Source organism: Grammomys surdaster, unplaced genomic scaffold, assembly GCF_004785775.1.
Source record: "Grammomys surdaster isolate TR1022 unplaced genomic scaffold, NIH_TR_1.0 197, whole genome shotgun sequence".
In the NCBI taxonomy this organism is placed as follows: Eukaryota; Metazoa; Chordata; class Mammalia; order Rodentia; family Muridae; genus Grammomys; species Grammomys surdaster.
The window spans coordinates 586686-613170 of NW_021604642.1; the positions used below are offsets into that span (position 1 = coordinate 586686).

The 26485-nt window shown below is 36.9% G+C and overlaps 1 protein-coding gene across 2 annotated transcripts in view; it reads left to right on the top strand.

Moving 5' to 3' along the window:
* Tex11 (testis expressed 11) overlaps positions 1–26485 on the top strand; it is a 207409-nt gene that overhangs the window by 103038 nt on the left and 77886 nt on the right. For both annotated transcript variants that reach the window (XM_028770040.1, XM_028770041.1), the window contains exons 15-16: positions 4981–5118; positions 18927–19029. In XM_028770040.1, coding sequence (XP_028625873.1) covers positions 4981–5118; positions 18927–19029 — 241 coding nt within the window. The remainder of the gene's footprint in view (positions 1–4980; positions 5119–18926; positions 19030–26485) is intronic.

The window sequence follows — 26485 nt, forward strand, 5'->3', positions numbered from 1 at the left end:
TTTATTTTATTTTATTTTATTTTATTTTATTTTATTTTATTTTATTTTATTTTATGCTGATATTGAACTTGGGCCTTATGCATGCTGGGCATGGACTCTAGTACTGCAATATACCTACAGCTATCAGACTTTCCCATTTTAAAAGATGAGTAAGTTTTGAAGATTGGCTCTATAATATGGTGAATATATGTGACACTAGTGGCCTGAATAGTTAAAAATGGTTAAGATAGGGATTTGTAGGGAGAAAAAGTAGAAATGTCACCCAAAGGATACATAACAAACTCATATTTCTCTCTTTTAAAAAGTTATGCTAATAAATTTCATGTTATTCATTTTATCATGATTAAAAGTAATTAAAATGAAATCCAAATGAAGACTTCAAAATCTTCAAAAGCTAAGATAACTCAAGTACAGAGCTACGTTATGAACAAGTCCTTTAAGCAGGACACTGATAACTAGCTAGAAATGATAGATCTATACAAAAGAAGGAAGAACACCAGAAATGATAAATACATAAATAAACATAGAAGATATTTTCCTCTTATAAATATTTCTTTGGGGTGGGGCTCAATTGGTAAAGTCTTGCCATGTAAGCATGAGGACTTGAGTTTGATCTGCACCACCTATGTCAATAAAGAAAAGGTCAGGTTTTAATTGCTGGACAGATAAGACGGGAATTCCTGGGTCTCTCTGGCCAGCCATCATAGCCTAATCTGAAAGTACCATCTTGTCTCATAGAACAACCTAGATGGTTCCCAAGCAACAATGTTGATCTACACATATATGCATACGTGTATACATGTACATACTAGTTCACATGAACACTCACATACACACAGAAATAAATGTTAAAAGATGGTTGTGTTAAACAGAATAAGATTGTTTTATGGGGTTTATAACATATAAAAGTATCATGTATCAAACTGTACATTATACACACATACATAGGACAAGAGGAGAGAAATATAGTTTGGTATAAATTATACTGTGTGTGTATGTATATATGTGTGTGTAAAATGTTAATGGTATAAGGTTCTTATACCATATAGTTGAAGATAGACAACAATAACTTAAACATTAATACATTATACTCAAACACAGTAAAATGAAGTTCTAACTCATATGTCAATAAAAGAGAATAAAGAACAAATCATAAGAATATTCACATAATCCAAAAGAAAAGAGGAAAATAAGGAATAAACATTAGATGAAACAGAGACTGGAGAAGATGGTTCAGTGGTTAAAAAACATTTGCTCTTCTTGCAGAGGACTTGGGTTCACATCCAAGCACCCATATAGTGACTCACAGGCAATCTAATGTCCATTTCTGGCACCATGAATACCAGATATGCATGTGGTACACATACATACTTGCAGTCAAAACACACATACACATGAAAAATTTAAAGTCTCTATTTTAAAGTGAAATGGAACAAAAAGAGAGCAAATGGCAAGAAGCTGGGCAAGGGATTATGTATGCCTGTTATCCTAGCAATCAGGAAGCTGAGGCAGGAAGATCACGAGTTCTACGCCAGCCTAGACTATATTACAGTGATTCTCTCAAAGAAAAAGACAAATAGCAAGATGATAGATTTAAATGTAAGCACATTAAAAATAATATTAAATGAAATAATCATGCTAATCCAGTGACAATGTACATATTGTCAACTTAGATAAAATAAAGCCCAATACCCACATTTATATTCTTTTTTTTTTTTTTATTGGATGTTTTATTTACATTTCATATGTTGTCCCCTTACCCCATCCCCCACCCAGCCAGGAACCCCCAATCCCCTCACACCTCCTCCTTCTTCTTTGTGGATGTAACCTCTATCTACCCCCCCCTTCCCACCTCCCCCCCCTCCAAACTCCCACCCCCTGGGGCGTCCAGCCTTCATGAGGTCAAGGATCTCATCTTCCACCTGTGCCCAGCAGGGCCCTTATATTCTTAAAGGTTCAAGTAAGCTCCAAGCAAAGGGATGAGAAAACTCTTTTTTTAATTAATTAATTAATTAATTTAAAACTCCAGATTGTATTTCCCTCCCAGTCCACCCTCTGACTGTTCCCCATCTCATACCACCTCCCTGCTCCCCTGTCTCCACGGGGATGTCGCCACTCCCAACCCCCATCCAACTAGATCTCTAAACTCCCTGGGGCCTCCAGTCTGTTGAGGGTTAGGTACATCTTCTCTGACTGAACCCAGACCTGGCAGTCCTCTGCTGTATATGTGTTGGGGGCCCCATATCAGCTGGTGTATGCTGCCTGGCTGGTGGCTCAGTGTCTGAGAGATCTCAGGGGTTCAGGTTAATTGAGACTGCTGGTCTTCCTACAGGGCTGCCCTCCTTCTCAGCTTCCTCCAGCTCTTCCCTAATTCAACCACAGGGGTCAGCAGCCTCTGTCCATTGGTTGGGTGCAAACGTCTGCATCTGACTCCTCCAGCTGCCTGCTGGGTCTTTTGGAGTCATGATAGGTCCCTTTTTGTGAGTATTCCATAGCCTCAGTGATAGTGTCAGGCCTTGGGACCTCCCCTTGAGTTGGATCCCACTTTGGACCTGTCTCTGGACCTTCTTTTCCTCAGGCTGTTAGAGAAATAGTATTAATCTAAAACTCATCACAACCAATTTCAAGACTTGTCATATAGCCACAGCATTTCTCTATAGAATGTGTTAATGTCAAAGCCAAAGACATACATCAGTAGAAATAAAGAACCTCAAATTAATTCTACACAAAAGTTTAACTGTTTTGTTTTTTTACCAAGTATAGAAGTAATTCTATGGAAGAGAGATCTTTAAAACTAATGTTACTGGAGCAATTGGGCACTCATCAAAACCATTGAAACTGGACACTAAAAGATAGGAACATAAATTACACAAAAATATGTTCTAATACAATAACTGACGAAAAAGATGACTTATGAGTTGTCAGGGAAGCACAAATTAAAACCCTAAGGTGATACTACTTAGAATTATCAAAATTTTTGAAAAATGAATATACAAAATATTAGAAGGAACTAAAACCTTTAGGAGTTGGGCTATGAAATAATACAAACAGTTTAGGAAGTTGTTAAATATTCACCCTTCATACAATTTATTCTAACCCCATGTATATAACTCAAGAGAAAAGTAAAGATCCATACAAAATGTGTATGTAACACAGTAGTTACACATACAAAAACTTAAACAGTAAAGTAACTTTATTTGTGTCTTAGTTAGGCTTCCTATTGCTGTGGTAAGACACCATGACCAAAAGCAACTTGAGGAGGAAGAAATTTATTTTACTTTTCATCCTATAGCTTATAGCCCACCATCCTGGGAAGTCATGGCAGGAATTGAAGGCAGGAACCTGGAGTTATGAATTGATGCCAAGGCCATGGAGGAGTACTGCTTAATGGCTTACCCCTCATAGTTTGTTCAACCTTATACTATCCATGACCATCCACCCAGGGTTGGCAACACCATCTATAGAATGGTCCCATCCACATCAATCAAGAAAATGCATCATATGCTTGTCCACGGACCAATCAAATGGAATAATTTTCTCCAAGTTCTCTTTTCCAGAATTACTGTAACCTGTGTTAAGTTGACAGAAAAACACTCTGACACTATTTGTAATATTTGAAAATGGACCTAATCTGTGGTATGTCCATATAATGAAATATTACTTAGCGGTAAAAGGGAATGAATTATTGATAGGTGCAGCAATAGGGACTAATCTTGAAACTATTTAAGTTGAATGGAAGAGGCTAGATCAAAAATCCTTATTATCTGGCAAGCATGAGGTCTCAGGGTTCAAGTACAATGTTGCAAAATATGTTGTGGTAGATTTTGTAGGTTTGTTAAAGATGGAGAGAAAGGATTTGGAGATAAAACCCTAACCCTAACCTTAAAATAGGAAACAAGAAATTAGATTCAAGACAAAGAAGTAGAAGCATATAGAGACATATACATAGCTTCTAGTGCTAACCAAATCATCACTCTTTGCTTTTTTAGGCCTTCTTTATTTCTGTACTGAGAAGGTAAAAAGTTTCTTCTGAATTATTTCCTTTCTCCTTTTGATTCTGTTTCCCCTCCCCCATTTCACATTCAATTCTGAAGAATATAATTTTATGTTCAAATAGCCAATGTTTTACCTCCGTAGCATAGCTGTTTCTACTTTAAAAGAGCATTTTCATTCCTGCAGTCATTACTTAAAAGACAGGAAGCCTCTATAGGGTACAGGAGACTCAGTTACCTACGTAGTATTTATAAATAATCTGTCTTAGACTTAAGTAATAAACCAGGCTATTTCTATTAGGTTGCTACTAATAGTTTCTTATAATTGAAAGATTGACAGTAACAAAATATTTTTTACAAGAATACAGTTGCATTAATTTTAATGGGGAAAACTTTGGAAATTCATTAAATTATGAAACTAAGAAAATAATACATTAATTAGACTAATATTTTCCTTTAAAATTAGTCATTGAAAACTATAATGATGTAGATTAATATGCATATAAGATTTAATGGAAAGAATAAAATATGTAATTGTATATAAGCTGTGATAACTACAATTTACATATCTAAAAGGATAAAGTTAAAATATTAAATAGAAAGATGAAGGTATCTCCATTAGCATGGTGATTTGTGGATGCTGTCTTTAAAGATTTTTATCATTGTTCTTTAGGTAGCTTTTAAAATGGCTTTTCAGTTTTCTAGAGGTTGTATACCACTTTTTAGAGTCTTCATCCTTTGAGTGAAATAAATAACTTTTATACTTTCAGTACTGGGGATTTGACCCAGGGCCCTATGCATGCTAGGCATCTACTCTGTCACTGAACTTCAACTCTAGCCTCTGAACTTTGCAATGTGTAGGAAACAGAAAAAGAGAATTAAACACTTAGAATTCAAGTGAGTAGATACTGTTTTTGCTGTCTAAAAAATTTAAAGTGAATTTTGGAAAAATCTGTGATTTTGTTGTTGTTGTTTTTTTTAACTTTAGGTCCAAAATTATGCCAATGCTCTACACTGGTACAGTTATTCTCTGAAGTTGTATGAGTGTGATCAAACGGATCTGGATTTGGTCAGGCTGAAGAGGAACATGGCTTCCTGTTACTTACCTTTGAATCAACTTGATAAGGTGCTTTTATTTACTTATTCTATTTTTAGAGGCAGACAATGTTCTGTGCAGGCACTTAGGTGAATGCATCACTCTGATCTCAAAGCTACTTAGGGTGGCTGAGAGCGAGTGCCTCAGGATGCGAACAAGGTCAAATTGACATCTTTTTGATGTGTGTCCTGCAAACATGAAGCAGAATTTCCCAAAGGAGAGAGTTTTGGGAAAGTATTGATTTCCTTTACTTACTGTCCTTACCATTTATCTTCTACTGTATTCTGAAAGGCTATTTGCTGCTAACCATCTGCTACATAGTCCTTTAAAATAGACTAACATTTGATGGTCTGCATTTTTGTTAGGCATCCATTGACAGCAGATACTTGCATGAAATAGCTATTCTTTTAGTTTTAGGTTATTATCTTGTCTTTATAACCACTTAATAAAAGTTCAGTGCATGACTCTTCATTAGGAAAAATATAGAAGCTAAAAGATAAAAAGATTTTATGAATGATAGGGCCATTCATATTTCTAATAGCATGTGAGACATTTTTTCCTTTGAACATCATACAGTGTGCACATAATATGGGGTATTGGTTCTTAGAAGAACAAAAAATGAGAAGGACAAGTATGCACTCAATCGAATATGAAGGTTTTTGTTGCCTTTCAAATTTTACTGACAGCTTTAGGAGAAATTATATGAATAAGGGTAGTGATTTTGTAGGTTTTCTTTCAAGGTCTGTGTTTTATCAGGGTTTTCTAGAAAAACAGAACCAATAAAATGAATACATTCACTGATAACGGTCTTCATACTGGAAGCTGACATTCTGGCAGCTGCTCAGTGTATGAGGCTAGGTGCCTCAGCACTCCCAATCTGAATCTCAAGGCCTTAGATCATCTGAATAAAATTACCAGAAGAGCAATACTCAAGTTGACTAGGTCCAATCTTTCTCTACAAGAAACTGAAATTTTTGTGTGGTGCTTCAGTTTGAGCTCAGGGCTATACGTATACTAGGAAAATGGCCTGAAGCACATCCCCAACCTGAAGTAGCACTCCTTACATATCTAACTAAGGACAGGATCAGTTCTAGAGTCAGTGCAGAACTGAACCTGTAATTGGAGTTCAATTGTTGTTAGCAAAAAGGAAAAAATAGGCAATCAGGAAACCAGTATGTCTTAATAGCATGTATTCCATGTCCAACTGTGTCATTTAATGCCATATAGGTAGGGAAGCCAAAGCTTATTTCGAAATGTTCAAGGTAACTGTGTTTGTTACTTAGCATATTTCTCATTTTGTTCTTCCTGACTTCCTAGCAGACACTGGATACTTTGCATATGTAAAGAATACATTCCTATACAGTAGGACATATAAAAAGGTAGAGGTTGGAGGGAAAGCCATCAGTACTTTGCCATCCCCATCTTACCATTGTCTAACAGGATTTTTTAACGTATGCTTACTATTTTATTTTTAAATCGTTTTATTCATCTGCATTCCAAATGTTGCCCCCCACTTTCCGGTCACCCCTTCAAGAGTTCTTCCCATCCTCGATTCCTCTTTGTCTCTGAGAGGGTCCTCCCACCCTCCAACCCCCAACCCCCATGCCCCACATCCTTCTTCCTTGGGGCATCAAGCCTCTACAGGATTAGGCACATTGTCTCCCACTGAGGCCAGACAAGACAGTCCTCTGCTACATAAGTGCTGGGCACCATAGACAAACCCCATGTATGCTCTTTGGTTGGTGGCTTAGTCTCTGGGAGTTACTAGGGGTCCAGGTTAGTTGACACTTGGTCTTCCTATGGGGTTGCCATCCCCTTCAGCTCCTTCAATCCTTCTCCTACTCCTCCATAGGGGTCCCAGACCTCAATCCAATAGTTGGCTGTAAGTATCTGTATCTGTCTCAGTCAGCTGCTGGTAGAGCCTCTCAGAAGACAACCATACTAGTCTCGTGTCTGCAAACATCACTAATAACATCAAGGATTGGTGCCCGCCCATGGCATGAATCCCAAGTTGGGCCTGCCACTGGTCGGACATTTGTTCAGTTTTTGCTCCATTTTTGTCCCTGCATTTCTTTAGATGGGAACAATTTGGGGTCGAAAAATTTGTAAAGAGTCACACAGAAAATATTTAAGAATTTGGAAGTCACATGGTCCCTAATGTAACACTCAGCTCTGGTCTTATACCAGATACTGCCATAAAAAATATGTAAACAAGTATTCATAGTGTACTCTGAGGAAACTTTTATATTTAGGGATACTAAATTTCATATGATTTTCTTGTGGCATGAAATGTTTGTCTTTTGATTTATTTCAGCCATCTAAAACCAATAAAATTATCCTTAGTCTGTGGGCTAGGCAAAAATAGAGGGTGGGTCAGATTTTGCCAAAGACTGTAGTTTCTTGATCTGTTGCTAATTAAGTAGTGATAGCTACTAAGAAAACCCGAGCAGGAAGGGGCAATGCTATATGATAAGATGGCTGTAAAACTTAAAGCATCTGGGGCTAGAGAGATGGCTCAGTGCTTAAGAGCACTGACTGATATTCTAAAGCACCTGGGTTCAATTCCCAGCACCCACCCATATGGCAGGCCACAACTGTCTGTAAATCCACTTCTGGGGGTTCTCACTCCCTCACACAGACATACATGCAGGCAAAACACTAGTGCATATGAAATAGAAACAAGTAAAATTTAAAAAGAATTAAAACAGCCACAAAGACAAGACTAGTGAGTATTTATCTTTCGTTTTCTGGTCATATATTGTTTGTATCTACTATATAAAGCTCTAAAAAATCATATCCTTCCATTACAGCACTGAAAGTGAGCTCGTGGTCAGTGCACATAATCTATTCACTAGATGGCACTGTGGCTTCTGTTTGTACTTTAAAGTAGCTCAATGATTTTGAAGGTTTTTGTAATGACTGTATTGCCTTTCCTCCGGATACATCTGTATGGATATAAAATAAAGCACTTAATGAAATGTGAGGTGAAGATTAATGTTGGCTCAACTGATGAAGTTGAGGTTTGAAGTCAACAAGTAATTGTTGAATGCTTACTCTGTAAATAAGTTAAAGATATACCTTACTCCTCTGTATAGATATGCTTTAAAATATTATTATGTTATTTCAGGGACAAGATTTGCATGTATAATATGATTTTAAAGTAACAAAAAGATTTATAAATTGTAAAATACTGTGGAATATAATATGGAATTAGAATAAGAATAGACGAGATGAGAGCTGTTTGTAACTATTCATTGGATATACAGCATATAACTCAAAGTTCAGAAGAGTGGCTGATACGTTACAGGACAGTCATATTCAAAGGAACCTTAATATAGTGAAATAATGAAGCCATTCTAAGAAGATGGAGACAAACAGGAAACAACAAAACATCTTGTGCCCAATTCCCAAAGCCAGCTGTAATAGAACAGAAAGGATGAAATGGGGTTTTAACAGACGCACATGTGCAAAATTTGGGACTTTTTGTTGATTGTGAGATAAACAAAAAAAACAATACTAAGAAATTTTGCTTATTTTAAATTGAATCAATAGAACAGACTGCTTTTTGTATTCATGTCTTCTCCTTCTATGAATGTAACCAAGTGCAGATCAAAAACACTCAGGAAAAAAATGCATTTGTACTGGAATTGTACAGACTATTTTTCATTATTTCCTATAGAATATGGTGAAGTAACTGTTTACATAGCATTTCATTATGTTAGTTATTTTAAATAGTCTGGAGATGATTTGAAATGAACAGGAAGATATCTATAGGTTATGTACAAACAAGGAACTTGAGCATCTGTACATTTTGGTATCTGAAAGGAGACAGGGAGCTCTGGAATCAATCTTTCATGCATACTGAGAGGTGATTCTGTAATGCATGAACGGGTAAACTGAAGATGTTTACTGGATTGGGGAATAATTTTGAAGAGGAAGTGCTAAGAGGAAGGCATTCAAGAACTGGTTAAGGGACAATGTGGAGTTTTAATTGAAAAATGAAGATTTTGGACATAAATAATATAGTAGTTCCAAATATCTGTGTAGCTACCAGTAAGAAAACCAGTTACATCTATACAACACTTGTATCAGTGAGTGAAACCTGTGAAAGAAATTTTTCATCACAAGAAGACCCTATCTAAGAATTAGATTTGCCCAAAATTTAGATAGTGTTTTTTTTAAAGATATAATGAACTTCCTTTTCTTGAAGGTATTTAAATAAAGGCAGAATGGCCACTTCCTCTGAATGTTATTGAAAATATTCACACATCAGAAGAATTTTCAAACATTCGGAGTCCCTCAACTGCATGATTCTAATAATATAATTTAATAACTTTTAGTTTGATAATATAATTTAATAAATTTAATTCTGATAATATAATTTAATAAATTCTATTATAGTCAAAAAGACTGTGGAGGACTATGTAGATTTTTAAAATTGAGAGCTAAAGAGATCTCAAATCATTGCTAAGTTCTTTAAAAAAATAACTATTGAACTATAATTTAAATATTAAAATATGCCTACTTTGTTATATAACTAAATAAATTTGAGGCATATATAGCCACATATACCCACTATCACAATCTGGATATGGAATATTTAGAAAACTCATTATATAAAATATTTCTAATCAATCCCCAGCTCAACTCCTAGGTTCAAGTAGTGAATTATATGTTTTATATCACTATAGAATAAAATTGTCCTTCTTAGAGTTTCATATTAATTATCCATCATACTATATATCAAAATGGGCAAGACACATTCAGGGAAGTTGGTACTGTAACTCTTGATATTGATAGTGGTTATGTGTTTTAGTCATTGTGTGATAATTGTTTGTATACTGACGATGTGTGTCTTTATTTATATACACTGTACACAAAAATTTTCATAAAATGTTGTCGGCTAGAGCTTAGGTAGCATTTAGTGGGAGAGGCATTAAATATTTCACAAATATATTTGAAGAAAAATGTAAATGCAAATGTAAATATTGTATCACTGGAAATTACTAAAACAAGTGCAAGATCAATCCAAAGAGCATTTGAAAATATAACTATTATTCTGCAGAAATATCTCATATATTAAGCAAACAGATAGTAAACAGGACCCAGAAAGCTAAAACTATGTGCTTTGAAAAAAAATAATAAAATGGGCAGACGTCTAGTAAGACAAACAAGGAATAAAAATGAAAGAAAGAAAATGAAAAAGACCAAAAGAGTATTGATATTTGAACACCTTTATGAATGAATCTATTCCTAGAAAAAAATAGAATTTACTACACTGAATTAAGAAAGGAACCAGAAATATATGAGCAGTGCCAAAAGTGATTATTAATGTAATTTACTCGGTAGTTTAAAATCCTCAAACAAGATCTAAATCCAAATAACATTTTTACTTTATTAAACTTTAAATGAAATTCATTCTCAACTAATTTTTTGTGGCAGTACAATATTATTGACTTCAAATATGTTATTAAATACCAAATTTTGTAAAGATGTCTCTTGTTTGCCTAGAATTGTATAGTTTAATTAGTAAGTCCCCACCAGTATATATACATATACATGCGTCCGTACGTACATATGTACATACTAATGGACTTAGTTAGAGTAGCCTAGAAGATGTGGTCCAGGTAGGAAGTCCAACAGGCAAAAGTTCACTCCTGTTCTCAAGACTTTTTTTCCTTAGCTGTACAGAAGCTTCTCAGTTTTACGAGGTCCTAAGTGCTAATTGTTGGCCTTAATTTCCTTCTGTACACCCAGCTTTCCCAGCACCATTTCATTTGGTGAAGTTTCTGTCTTTTCTCCTGTGATTTTTTTTTCTCTTTGTAAAGTATCAGCTGGCTGTAATTTCAAGTGCTCATGTTTGGGTCTTCTGTTTTATTCCATTGATCTGCCTGTTTTTGTGCAAATATACTGTATTGCTTTTGTCATTATGGTTCTGTTAGCAATCTCTCCAGTGATGTTATTTTTTGCTCATGATTGCTTTGGATATACGTGATCTTTTTTTAGTGACATACAGACTTTAGGGTTTTTTTTTTTCTGTTTCTGAATAGCCCTTTAGCCTCTAAGGAAATCAGTCACCAATTGACAAGCAAGGCATAGTAAACTTTAAACATAGAACCCAGGGCCCGGGATGTCATCCTGAGAAGGACAAGAATGCAGTGTCACTGGGCATGGCAACTTGAACACGCTTTTCCACCAGCCTTCCATCCATTAGCGCTAAGCCTCCCTCTAATCCTCCAGGGCTGGCTGCACCATAACAGAGGTGACAGCCTGGCTTCCTGTTTCTCTAACTTGCCCAATATCTACCTCAGTGACCAATGGGAGGGGCTGGAATTCTAATAAAAGGAGACAGTTAATTGAATGTATATATGGCCTACAGAATAGAAAGACTGTTTTCCAACTATTCATCTGACAAAGACTTAAAAACCAGAACGCACAAAAGATTGAAAAAACTAAATAACCTAATATATATATATTCATTCTATAAGTTCTGTTTTTCTAGAAAGCTATGACTAATACAGTTGTCTCTGGGTTTTATCATAATACCCTTTATCATGTTGAGGTATGTTCCTTTCACTCCTACTTTCTCCAGGACTTTTATCGTGAAACCATGTTGGATTTTGCCAAAGATTTGTCTGCTTCTATTGACATCATCCTATGATTTTGTCTTTAAGTATATTTTTATGATTTAATATATGAATTGACTTACCTTATGTTGTACCACCCTTGTATTTCCAGGAGGAATCCAACTTGATCATAGTGAATGATGTACTTGATATGCACTAGCATTTGGTTTGGTAGTACTTTATTGAGGATATTTTTGTACCTGTGTCCATCACAGGTATTGGTTCATAGGTTTGTTTTTGTTATATCTTTACCTGATTTGGTTATGAGAGTAATATTGGCTTCATAGAACAATTTCTGGAGTCAGTCATCTTTCTGTTTCTATATTTTTTGAAGAGTTTAAAAAACATTGGTTATAGATTTTCTTTCAAAGTCTTTCTGCTAGATTTCCATCTGGACCTAAAGGGTGTTTGTATTTGTAGAGGGAGGGAGCTTTTGATTGTGATCTCAATTGCCTTTGTTATGGTTATGTTTAGGTTGTTCTCTTCTTGGTTTAACTTTGGTAGTTTGGATGAGTCAAAAATTAATTTAGTTTAGATTTTCCAACTTAGTGGAATACAGGCTCATAAAGTATTCCCTTATAACAGTCTTCATTTCTTTGATATCTGTTGTAATGTTTCTTCATTCATTTCTAATTCTGCTTTTTTTGAGTATTATTATTTTTATTGGATATTTTATTTACATTTCATATGTTGTCCCCTTACCCCATCCCCCACCCACCCAGGAACCCCCTATCCCCTCACCCCTCCTCATTCTTCTCTGTGGATGTAACCCCTACCTACCCCCCCAACTCCCCCCTCCCCACCCTCAAAATTCCCACCCCCTGGGGGGTCCAGCCTTCATGAGGTCAGGGATCTCTTCTTCCACCTATGCCCAGCAGGGCCCTCCACTCTTATGTATTCAGCTGAAGCCATGGATCCCTCCCTAAGTGCTCCCAGGCTGGTGGTTTAGACCCTGGGAGCTCTGGTTGGTTGGTATTGTTGCTCTCCTCATGGGGCCACAAACCCTTTCAGCTCCAATGGCCTTCACTCTGACTCTTCCATTGGGAACCCCATTATCAGTTCAATGGCTAGTTGTGAGCATCTGCCTCTGAATATGTCAGACTCTTGCAGACCTCTGAGGAGACATCTATATCAGGCTCTTATCAGCATTCACTTCCTGACTTCCACATCAGCATCTACCTTTGGTGACTGCACATGGGATGGATACTCAGGTGGAATGGTCTTCAGACAGCCCCGCCTTCATTTTCTGTCCCTCACTTTGTCTCCATATTTGCTCTCTTGAGTATTTTGTTGCTCCTTCTAAGAAGGACCGAAGCACCCCCACTTGGTCTTCCTTCTTTATGAGCTTCATGTGGCCTGTGAGTTGCATCTTGGGCATTTCAAGGTTCTGGGCTAATATCCAATAATCAGTGAGTGAATACCATGTGTGTTCTTTTGTGATTGGCTTACTTCACTCAGGATGATAATTTCTAGTTCCATCCATTTAGCTAGGAATTTCTCAAATTCATTGTTTTTAATAGCTGAGTAATACTCCATTGTGTAAATATACCACATTTTTTGAATCCATTCCTCAGTTGAAGGACATCTGGGTTCTTTCCAGCTCCTGGCTATTATAAACAAGGCTGCTATGAACATAGTTGAGCATATGTCCTTGCTATATGTTCGAGCATCTTCTGGGTATATGCCTAGGAGTGGTATAGCTGGATCCTCAGGTAATGCTATGTCCAATTTTCTGAGGAGCCGCCAGACTGATTTCCAAAGTGGTTGCACCATCTTGCAGTCCCACCAACAATGGAGGAGTGTTCCTCTTTCTCCACACCCTCGCCAGCTTCTACTATCACCTGAGTTTTTAATCTTAGCCATTCTGACTGGTGTGATATGGAATCTCAGGGTTGTTTTGATTTGCATTTCCCTGACTACTAAGGATACTGAACATTTCTTTAGGTGCTTCTCGGCCATTCGAGTTTCCACCATTGAAAATTCTTTGTTAAGCTCTATACCCCATTTTTTAATAGGGTAATTTGGTTGTCTGGAGTCTCACTTCTTGAGTTCTTTGTATATATTGGATATTAGCTCTCTATCAGATGTAGGATTGGTAAAGATCTAATTCTGTTTATTTGGGTCATTTCTTCTTTTCTTTTGGTTAGTTGGGCCAAGAACAAGCTCTTATAGTTATTCATTCTTTGTATTATTTTCTTTGTTTCTATTTCATTAATTTCTGCATTGATTTTTTTATTATTTTTTGCTATCTGCTGAGTTTAGGATTGGTTTGTTCTTTTTCCTCCAAATTCCTGAGTTGCATCATGAAGTCATTTAATTTGTTCTTTTTCTGATCTTTTTGTGTAGACACTTAAGGCTATAAACTTCTCTCTTAATTCTGATTTTTGTGTACTCAAGAGGTTTAGTCAGAGTACATTTTCATTTAATTCCCAGAATGTTTTCGTTTCTTTCTTGATTTCTTTTTTGACCTATTCACCGTTTCACAGTGACTTGTTTAATCCCCATGAATTAACGTCCTTACTGGAGTTTGTTTGCTGTCAGTTTTTAGTTTTATTGCATAATGGTCAGATAAGGCACATGGAATTATTTCAGTTATTCTGTATTTGTTAATGTTTGCTTTGTGCCTCAAGATGTGGTTTATTTTAGAAAAGTTTCCATGTACTGCTTTGTAGATTATTTTTTGTCATTTGGGTGGAATACTTTGTAGATATTTGTTAGGCCCGTTTAATGTAGGATATTGTTTAATTCTGAGGTTTCTCCCTATTTTGACCAGATGACCTATCTATTGGATAAAGGAGGGTGTTGAAATTACCTATAATTATTGGTTTAGTGTTAATCTGTGTGTTTAATTCAAGTAGTATGCTTTTTTTGTGAAATTGAGTGCATCAAACTTTGGTGCACATGTGTTCAGTATCGTGAATTTTTTTCCCTGATTAAATAATCCCTTGATTAGAATGAAGTGCCCTTCACTCTTTCTGCTGATTAGATTTAGGTTAATGTTTATTTTGTCAGATATTAAGATGCTAATGCCTGCTTTCTTCTTGATCCCATTTGATTAAAATACTTTTTTCTGTCATTTCGGTTTAAGGTAGTACCTATCTTTTTCTTTCTTTCTTTTTTTTAAATACTCTCATGATTTATTGAGCTTCATGTCTAGACAGAGATATGCTAAATGTTGTAGACATCATCTCATTTAATATAAAATAGAAAACTGAAGCCATTTCTATTGTTGGCTAAATGTGCCAGGCAGGTCTTGACATCTTGCCTCAGACAGATGTGAAAACCTCACCTAGATGAAACAGCTACATGGTAGTGTAATTTAAACCCGGCTTATAAGTTCCTCTTGATGCCGGGGCCTATGTGGTCTGCTTCAGCTTTACCTAGGTACCTCCCAAACTAGAAACCCATTGCTTTTTTTTTAATTGGATATTTTCTTTATTTACATTTCAAATGTTATCTCCTTTCCAGGTTTGCCCCCTGGAAACTCCCTATTCCTCCCATCCCTGCCTCTATGAGAGTGCTCCCCCATACACCCACCCAATCTCACCTCACTGCCCTAGCATTACTCTACACTGGGGCATCAAGCCTTCACAGGACCAAGAGCCTCTCCTCCAATTGATGCCCAACAAGGCCATCCTCTGCTACAAATGCAGCTGGAGCCATGGGTCCCTCCATGTGCATTCTTTGGTTGGTGGTTTAGCTTCTGGGAGCTTTGGAGGGTCTGGTTGGTTGATGTTGTTCTTCCTATGGGTTGCAAACCTCTTCAGCTACTTCCGTCCTTTCTCTAACTCCTCCATTGGGGACCCTGTTCTCAGTCCAATGGTTGGCTGTGTGCATCCGCCTCTGTATTTGTCAGGCTTTGGCAGAGTTTCTTGTAGACAACAGGTATGTGGATTTTTCCCAACATAATATTTTTATTGATTACTTGAGAATCTCACATCATGTACCCCAACCACAATAAATTTTTCGGTCCTCCCAGGTCTTCCCTCTACTCTTGTGACCCCCCCCCCCACACACACACACAAAAGAAGGAGGAAGAGGAAGAAGAGAGAGAAATAGGGAAGGAGGGAGGAGAGAGAGAGAGAGAGAGAGAGAGAGAGAGAGAGAGAGAGAGAGAGAGAGAGAGAAACACACCACAAGTCCACAAGTCCAATTTGTGTTGTTCATATACTGTCTGAAGCATGGTCAAATTCCCAGTAACCAGTCCCTTAAAGAAAATTGAGTCCTTCCTCATCTGCTCCCCTACCAGAAGCCCTCAATTGTGGAGAGCTACACTTCAGCATCCTTATCACAATTTTAAGAGTTTTCTTCAATGCTTTCCTGTCTAGGCTGTTACTTTGGGGGGTATAGGCGGCAGTTTGGGGTGGTGGTAGTGTTTGTCACAGAGGCCGTCTATGTACCTTTTTTCAACTCTAAGTCTGCAGTCATCAGCGCAAAAGTAGCTTCCTTGCACTGTACAGTCAGCAAGAGCATGGATCAAGAACTTCCATGTGGGTTCTGGCAACAGCAAGGACTGCAGACATCCACATGGTCTCTAGTGGCAGTACAGACCCTGGACATCAGCACAGCTGCAGTACAGACCACAACAGACTTTTTTTTAGTACATCGAGCTTACTTGTGTGATTTGATTGTAAAGTTGAGCCCATTGATATTTAGAGTTATTGTTGAAAGATGAGTATAGATGTCAATTGGTAGTTCTTTTGCTGTTCTATTTATTTATTGTGCTGGTTTGTATTATTAGTTGTTCTTTGTCTTTTGTTGTTATAACTTTTTTTCCCTAGAGTCTCTTGGCTGTGCTTACTCCTCTTTTCAGTTCAGATTATTGCTTCTGTGTAGTGGGGGTGTTTGTTATTTTGTTTTATGTGATTTTTTTTTCGAGACAGGGTTTCTCTGTGTAGCCCTGGCTGTCCTGGAACTCACTCTGTAGACCAGGCTGGCCTCGAACTCAGAAATCCGCCTGCCTCTGCCTCCCAAGTGCTGGGATTAAAGGCGTGCACCACCACTGTCCAGCTTGTTTTATGTGATTTTGTTAAGGTGTTTTGATCATGGAAAGTTTTTCATTTTTCTTTAACTATGACAGATAGTTTTGCTGGGGACAATAGTCTAGTTTTCCTGTCATGATGAAGAATTTGGAATGTCTTATTTCCATTGAGAAATCAAATGATATTCTCATGGGTTTTTCCTTTATATGTGACTTGGGTTTTTTCCCCTCTGGCAGCTTTGACTATTTTCTCATTGTTCTGCATATTTAATATTTGTACTGGCTAGTTTATGTCAACTTGACACAAGCTAGAGTTATTCAGAAGAAGGAACCTTGATTGAGAAAATGCCCTAATCAGATTGGCCTGTAGGTAAGCGTTTGGTGCAGTTTCTTGATTGATAATTAATATGGGAGGGCTGAGCTCACAGGGGGCAGTGCCATCCCTACTCTAGTGGTCAGAGTGCTATAAGAAAGCAGCGCAAGCAAGCCATGAGGAGCAAGCCAGTAAACAGCACTCCTCCATGACTCTTTATCAGCTCCTACCTCCAAGTTCCTGCCCCAGCTTCCCTTCATTATGAACTGTGATGGTTAAATGTAAGCTAAAATAAACTCTTTTCTCTCCAAGATGCTTTAGATCACAGTGCTTTATCACAATAGTAGAAACCTTAACTAAAATTGTGTTTTAACTATAATTGTGGTGCTAGGGACCAAACCTATGGGATTGTTCATGCTAGGCAAGTACTCTATTAGTGATTTACCCCATCCTCTATGATACTTTTCTGTCTTATCTTTCAGTTAATTAAATCTCTCTTTACCTATTCTAATCTACTATTCATCCTGTTTGTTTTGTTTTCATTTTGCTTATCATATATTTCACTTCAAGAAGTTCACCCTTTTCAAGATTTCAAGATCACATTTTAAAATAGCCTTCGGGGATGAAGAGATGGCTCAGTGGTTAAAATACACTAGCTGTTCTTGCAGAGGACTTCAGGCTAATTTCACAGTAGCCATTTAGTGGCTCACAATTGGCTGTAACTCCGATTCCAGAGGACTTCATGCCCTCTTCTGGGTCCTCAATCATGTAGTGCATATGCATACATGTAGGCATAGCACACAACACATCAAAATAAGTCATTAAAATTAGTCTTTGTTTCCATGAAGTTCACTGATAGTCAAAAAATATTAAATCTGTTATAGTATAGTAAAAGCTAATTAGACAAAGTTGAAAAATCACTATAATCGTGTCACTAGATACTAATACTAATCTGTCTATTTGCATTTTTAAAATACATTTTTTTATTTTTTCAAGCTTTGAAAATATAGTTGTTTTGTAACTGGTTAATTTTTATTATTACCCTAGTTTCTGCATCTTGAATATCTGTTTCTGTTAGCTATTATTTCTGCTGTTATTAATTTATTGTGCCTGACTCTATAGGGTAGTTGGTTATTTATTTTTAATGTTTACAGCTCATCATTCTTGAAAATTTATTTATGAAATATTTTGAAGCCTAAAATGAATGTTCTTTCTCACAGAAAGGGTTTCTCCTTTCCTTACATGTTTGGGAACAATTATTCATAACTTTAGGTCTTTTGATCCCTCTCTCCCCCAGATACTGTAATTTAGTGCTACAAACAAATAAGTTTGTCTTGTATTACACCTCATGGAACAATTTCTCCCTACGTGGTGTACTCCCTTTCATCTAGTGCCAAAGTCACGTTCTTTGTGGTCTCCTGGAATGGTTGCTTCGGACTTAGTCTTAATCTAACCATATGATCTTGTGGAATTTGTTGTCTAGTTTCTCATTTGCCAAGAACTGTCACATTTTCAGTAAATATTTGTCCATATTCACAAACACCTACCAGCCAAAGGAGTTTTCATTCTCTACTTCCCTTTCTGGGTCTCAACTTTTTCTTAGACTTGGTTTCATGATTTTTTGCTACTTTCCCAAGTGCCCTATTATTTTATCTTAGTTTTTTTAAAAATTGAAGTATATTATCCAACATTTATAGTTGTTTTCAGAAGCAAAGTTATTTTACGATGGCTTATTCACTCTTGTTCTACAAGCAAATCTATTTCTCTAACCTTGTAAGGCAATATATCTTTAAAATTTTTTTAGGTTCCTTTCTTTTCATTGTGAGTACCCCTCAACAATTGTGTCTAACAATGATATTAGTATAATATGGTGAGGACTTTTATAAAATCAACCCTATGGTTTTTGTTTTCTTTTCAGGCTAAAGAGGTCATAGCAGAAGCTGAGCAACAGGATCCTACAAACATTTTCACTCAGTATTATATATTCAAGATTGCAGTCATCGAGGGTGACGCTTACAGAGGTATAAATATTCTTTATGCATTAATGTTAACAATAAAAAATCCTCAGAAAATAAAAAATCCACAATAAGTTAATAGTTTTTAAGATAGTAGACTGAATAGATATAATAAGTCTTCCATAAAAGTTATACAATAATGTACAAAGAAACTAGAGGGTATGTGAAAGTATAAAAAAAGGCAACTGCCTATCTAAAGGATCTTTTTATTTTATGTATATGAGTACTCTGTAGCTGTCTTCAGACACACCAGAAGAGGACGTCGGATCCCATTACAGATGGTTGTAAGCCGCCATGTGGTTGCTGGAAATTGAACTCAGGACCTCTAGAAGAGCAATCAGTGCTCTTAACCACTGAGCCATCTCTCCAGCCCCTAAAGGATCTTAAATGGGCACATATTGAACAAGAATTTGGGAAATTTTTTTATCCCTGGTTATATGTTATCATTTGAGCCAACCATCTCTGAGGTTGTAAAAGTTATGGGAGGGGGCAATTATAATAAACATTTACAGCAATTAAGAATTAACCTATAAATCAAAGTCTTTGGGTACCTTTTGACTCTGTTCACTATTGTTGTAAAATAATGTTGTTATTGTTAATAATAATAATAATAATAAACAACCCTAATCTTCAAATGGAATTTTTCTTCACAAAGTGACAGGGTTAGTGTGGTAGACACATGGTGCACATCCCATCAGTGCTGTGTTCTCCCATTAACTCAAACATAGTTTGTTAGCTGATATGTCTAAATGCACACGTGTATATATAATTAGTTGCATATATGCATATATTCATTTAAGGTTTTAACCCTTTCCACCCTTGTATAATTGAGAAAATTCTGAAGCAACCTGAAGTTGCCATTTATTAAGGAAATTAAGGAGCTTAAGCAAATGGATGGAAACAAACTATAGAAATCAAATTACTCAACTATTTACTATACACCAGAGATTCTGTTATTCATGCTAGAAAAAGATAATGCAATATATCATAAAATAGTGTCATATATTTCAATAATAATAAACAAGTATTAAGTTAGAGTTAGCTCTGTATCAAGGTTAATATTGTTTTCATGTCTGTCTTTACTGTTTTCAGTAGAGACTTCTGGGCATTTGTATTACTTGATACTGTATCTTAAGGGACAAAGAACTTTAAATTTCATGAGATATTTTTATCAATTAGTGTGGAAAAGGTTAAACCTTTTTTCAAAACTTCATTTTAAATAGAATTATTTCACCCGTTAAATTAAATATATTTATGTGTGTGTACATATGCGTGTGTGTGTGTGTGTGTGTGGTACTCACATGATGCCTCAGCATTTAGAAGTTAAATGAAAACATCACGGAGTTGCTTTTCTCCTTCACCTTCATGTAGGTTCTGGGTATTGAACTCAGGTCAACAAGCTTGTCCAGCAAGCATCTTTAGCTACTGTCCCTTTTAAATGTTTATATTAATATATATTGATTATATATAATATTAGGTTTCATTATGACATTTTCATATATGAATATAAGCTAGCTTCTACAGTATGGACTATGACCTGCCAAACTATGGACTTTTGATTAGATTTCCAGTTCCAGCCATGGACTCTTTCCTGTGGATCAGGCCTCAAATACAATCAAACAGTGGTTGATTACTTTCATATCTGACATGACTTCGGTTACCTTCTTGCCTGCCTGGTCAGTGGTGTTGCTCCCAATTGAGTAAGGCTGTTGATGAACTTCTCCATAGCACCTCATGGCACAATGACGGCTAACCTGGAAGGAGAAGGCAGCTTCCAGTCTAGTTGTAGCTGAACTTCTCTGTGCCCTGTGACTAGGGTACATGATATTTTCAACTGTAGGGTTTTAACTATCCAGTTTTAACTGGTGTGGACATTCAACAGCAGTGGTAATAGCCTGTGTTGTTTGGGGGCCTCCAGGACACAAGAGTCCTGCCACTGGACTTTTCGCTTAATAACCCATGGCTTCTGAAAGCCGCATTTTCACTCATGTACAGTCCATTCATTCAAATTCTTTTTCATTTATTTGTTTTTTATTAGCTTATCAATGATTAGATAGTTCTCGGTATTGCTTTTTCATACATCATTAGTTATGATTGAACCTCCCCCAGTCCCCTCTCCCTTTTCCCTCTTAATACTTTTTACCCCTAGTATTCCCACTTCCATTTTTATATCATATGCATTCTACAAACCTCACTCCCTTAAAGAATCTTTTTACCTCTCTGATAGGCCCCTTTCCAGTTTCCTGGGCTCTACACTTACTCCCACATAAATGAGCACTGAGAAAAATTGGAAGCTAGGATCTGCAAATGAGACAAAACATGTGTTTTTTTCTTTTTGAACCTCACCTAATATATTCTCAAGTTCTGCCAATTATCCTGAAAAATTCCATTTTTTAATAGCTGAATAAAACTTCATTTTGTGTATTTTTCACATCTTCATTATTTATTCTTTTGCTCCTGGATATCCAGGTTGATTCCATTTCCTAGCTTTTGGTAATAGAGCAGCTGTGCAATGACATGGGCATGCAAGTACCTCTGCAGTAGGTTATCTGTTCAGGAGTGGTAGTGCTGGCTTCTTTCAGTCTTTTGAGAAACATCTACAGTGATTTCCATAGGAACTGTACCAGTTTACACCCACACCAGCAGTGAATAAATGTTCTCTGATCTCCACATCTTTCAACATTTGCTGTAATTGGTTTCTTGGTAGCCAATCAAACTAGGGTGACATAACATTTCAAAGTAGTTTTAATTTATTTTCCTAGTGAATAAGAATGTTGAACTACTTATCAAATAGTCGTTGGTATTCTTTTGGGAATTCTCTGTTCAGTTTATTAGCTCATTTAGTAAAATGTATTTTTAATAAAAATAATATATCACTTTCTCTCTTCCCATTCTTCCCTCAAGCTCCTCCCAGGTATCTTCTGTCCTATCCCTTATTACCCCCTGAGAGAGAGATAGATAGATAGAGATAGATAGATATAGATATCTGTCTTTCTGAGTAGTTAGTTGTAGTTCTTTGTCTATGTGTAGGACCCTGTGAAAAAATGTTTACTTCTATGTTAGCATGTCTATTGATAGTGTCACTGTTCTGGTCTTGTTTATACAGCCATTTGTATGAGAGATTGTTTCACAACAGACTTCCTGGTATTCTGGCTCTTAAATATTTTCACATATATTTCATATATGTTTAACATATTTCATAGATGTAGGAGCTATGATGTAGAAGTATCCACTGAGGCTGGGCTCCCCACAATTCATTGATCTTTGCATTGTATCCAGTTGTACCTCTCTGTGATGGTTTTCATTTGCTGTAAAGAGAGGCTTCTCTAATGTGGGGTAGACCACCACTTACCTGTGGGTATAAGAATAAGTGGGTATAAGAATACATACCTGTGGATATTTAGAACGTAGTGAGGAATTGTGCTTGTTTAGCAAAACAATGGTTATAGATTCTTTTCTAAGGTCCATGACCTCACTAGCCAGAAGACTGGCTAGAATTTTAGTACTAAGCTCCTCTTGGCCCTAAGTCCAATTAGATAGCCTGGATACCACCAACATATGAGTGCCACTTATTATACCATTACAGATATCATTTCATAGTGATCATTGTTGTAGTTCATGGGTGTTTGAGCTAGGTAGGACTATTAAGTACTTTATTCCCTTGGCAGCTTCCATAGTATGGTCTGGTATCATAGAACCTAGACCACATGAAGTATGCCTTCAGATTAGATCCATCTTGAACCATTCTGAATCCTGTGTCCAAAATGTACACTATCTTCAGCAACAGGGGCTTGTCCTCAACTTGTGAGAACCAACTAAGAGCTACACCAATAATCTACATTGTTTTGGGAGTCACTTGGACTACCCTGACCACCCAATAGAAAGTTCTTAAATTTTACCATGCCTTATTTGTCAGTTGTTGGCTGCATTTCCTGAGTGGCTAGAGGCCTATTCAGAAAGTCCATACCTGTACATATCTTGAAGTGTTGTCTTTACTTTTTCTTACTTTAATACATTTAATTCATTTGTTCTTAATTCTTATGCATGGTAGGAGATGATCTGGTTCCATTCTTTTTCCAGCACTATTTGCTGAAGAAGATGCCTTTTCCCCAAGGTTTAATTTTGACACCTTTGTCAAAAATCAGGTGGGTCTTTCTGACATGAGTCCTTTATTCAATAACATTTTATGGGTCTTCCTGTCTGTTTTTATGCTTGTTCCATCCCATCTGTCATAGTTCCTTTTCCTATTTCAAGATATTCCTTTTCATAGTTTCCTGTTTCTGTGATAAATACCCTGTCAAAAGTAACTTAAGTGCACAGTTCAAGACATAATGGTGGAGACATCAATGCAGCAGAACATGGAACCTTCTGGTAACATTTATGTTCACAGCGAGGAGATGAGAACAATGGATGCATGAATGTTAGTGTGCAGTTCAATTTTGTCACTCTATACATGCCAGCATCTCTTCGCAAATGAGTGGCGTAACCACCTCAGTTAGCATTAATGATCACACTGTTTTTGCTTTTATGGCTCTGTAGTATAACTTGAAATCAAGTATGGTGATCTCTTCCTCATTATTCTTTCTGTTCTTCTATGTACATTTTAAGAGTGCCATTTTTTTTTCTGTGAAAAATACTGTGAGAATCTTAAATGCTCTATTTTTGAAAATTTATATCTATATGAAATGAAAGATATTCAACTTCCCTGTGTCCTCTTATTCTAGTTTGGTTTTCTGTATTGGTGATAAAAACCATGACCCAAAGCAGCTTGGAGAAAAAATGGTTTTCATATTAACGTTTATAGTCCATTATCAAGGGAAACTAAGGCATGAGAAACTCAATTAAGCAAAATAGAGCAGAGAAAATACTACTTAATAGCTTCTTTGTTCTAATTTGCTCAGCTACCCTTCTTACATAGGCCAGGCCTAACTACCTTGGGATGGCCATGTTCACAGTGGTCTGGAGCCTTCTATGCCAATTACAATAAGTAAATGCTTCATAGACATGTCTACAGACCAAACTGATCTGTATAATTCTTCAGTTGAGTTTCCTTCTTTCTAGTTTGTCTCTATGTTTGTGTCAAGTTGATGGTTGAAACTATGATATTCCCCTCAACAACACTCTTCCCAACTTCATCTTTTTGTTTTTATAATCCATTAAGTCCAGTTAGTGCTGCCCATAAGTGCATGGCTGTGAGGCCACTCACTAGCTCACAAGAAACATACATCCTCAAAAGAGAATTATTTCTCCCCTAGCAACTAAACAGTGCTGGTACCTCCTAAGTGAGGAGTGCACCTGAGAGCACCTCTGGTATGGTGTGATTTTGGCTAGCTTGATGTTTTGTAGGTCTTGTGCAGTGACCACCTTCTTGTGGAGAATGTTACTGAAGGGGAAGGGTAATATAATATCTTATAGTATGAGTGAAATAAAAGCAATGATGTGGAATACTAGGGGCAGAGAAGCTTAAGCAAGGATGGGTATGGGAGTGTGGGAGAAATTAGGAAGTAAAGAGGAGGGATAGCTCAACAGAAGGGGTATGAAAAGCCATATGGAAACCTACTATCTCATAACCCAACTTTAAAAGGTAGAAGGATAATAGTGAGGATAATAGTGAGGATACTAGTGATACATGAAATAGTGAGATGAAGTAGGGAATACTGAGGTTAAAGGATTAAATGTGATAGGGATGGGCACATAGGGGACAGGGGAGGTCGTGGTAGGTTAACTGAACTCTAAGGATCTATGAAAAAGCTTTATGGGAACCTACTAGTTTGGAAACTAATTTCAAAATACAACTAAAAAGGAGTTAAGACAGAATTGTCATGCATAGTTTGACAACACTTATTCCCTGAAGACATGGGTGATTAAATGAAAATCACAGTACAAGGCATGGTTTAGCTTCTGAGTTATTGGCCAAGGAGGCCTGGACATTTCCAAAGAAGCATAGACTGTTGACGTTACCATTATTTGCCCACCATAACTGCATGGTAAGATCCTATTGCTGAAAACACAACACATGTTAGCTGTAGGACATAAAGAAGTCGATCTTAAACTGGCAGAAAAACTTCCTCCTTGTTGACTAGCATTCATAGTACCAGAAAGAATGTTATTCATGGTGTGTTGGAAGAAAATACATCAGTGGTTTTACCCAGCACTAGACTCTGTAGGCTACAACACTAACCTGCTGGGCAAGCTGTGCCTGCTGGTACAATAGTGACATGGCTGTTATAAAGTAACTAACAGCTTTCTGATTTGATTTTAGGCTTGGTTCACTGGAAGGGATTTCATGTGTGGTACTGCAATCCTGGTCAAAAGCCCATGGTTGGGGAGATCATAGGTCCTCAGATACTGTTGAATTTTGGTTGCCATTGCATTGCATCTGTAGATTTCCTTGGGAAGAACAATAGTTTTTAACTATTCATTTCTCCAATCCATATTCTAGTGTCTTCCTCAGTTTCCTTCTTTAGAGTTTTGAAGTTTTCATACAGTGGTTATTCATTTCCTTGCCTAGATTTGTTCCAAGGTATTTTTTATTGATCATTTTATTCATTTACATTTCAAATGTTATCCCCTTTTCCAGTTTCCCCTCTGCAAACCCACTATCCCATCCCCACTTACCCTCCCCCTCTCACCTGCTTCTACTCTGGTGCTCCCCCACCCACCTACCCACTCCCACCTCACTGCCCTAGCATTCCCCTACTTTGGTGCATACAGCCTCCACAGGACCAAGGGCCTCCCCTGACACTGATGCTAGATAAGGCTATCCTCGATACATATGTAGCTGGAGCCATGGGTCTCTCCATGTGTATTCTTTGGTTGGTGGTTTAGTCCCTGGGAACTCTGGTGGTCTGGTTGGTTGATATTATTGTTCTTCCTATGGAGTTACAAACCCCTTCGGCTCCTTCAGTCCTTCCCCTAACTCTTCCATTGGGGTTCCCGGGCTCAGTCCGATGGTTGGCTGTTCCAAGGTAAATTTTAAGGCTATTATAAAAGGTACTATCTCCCTGATACCTTTCTCAGTACATTTGTCATTATATATAGGAAGACTGCTGATTTTTGGATGTAAATTTTTTATCCTGAACTTTTTTGAAAATATTTGTCAGTTCTATTGAAGTCTTTAGGGTCTTTTATGTATAGAATCATACCATCTACTAATAAAGATACTTTTCTTCCTTTCCTATTTCTATCCCTTCTATTTTCTTCCATACTTTCACTGCTCTAGCTAAGTTTTCAGTACCATATTTATTAAGCATGTAGACAGTGAACACTCTTGCCTTGTTTCTGATCTTAGTGAAAATGCTTTTAGTTTTCTCCATTTAGCATGATGTTGATTGTAGGTTTGTCATTTATACCCCTTACTATGTTGAGGTATGTTTCCTCTATTCCTAGTCTCTTCACATCTTTTCTTGTAAAAGAATGCTGAATTTTGCCAAAGGCTTTTTCTACAACTATTGAGATATCA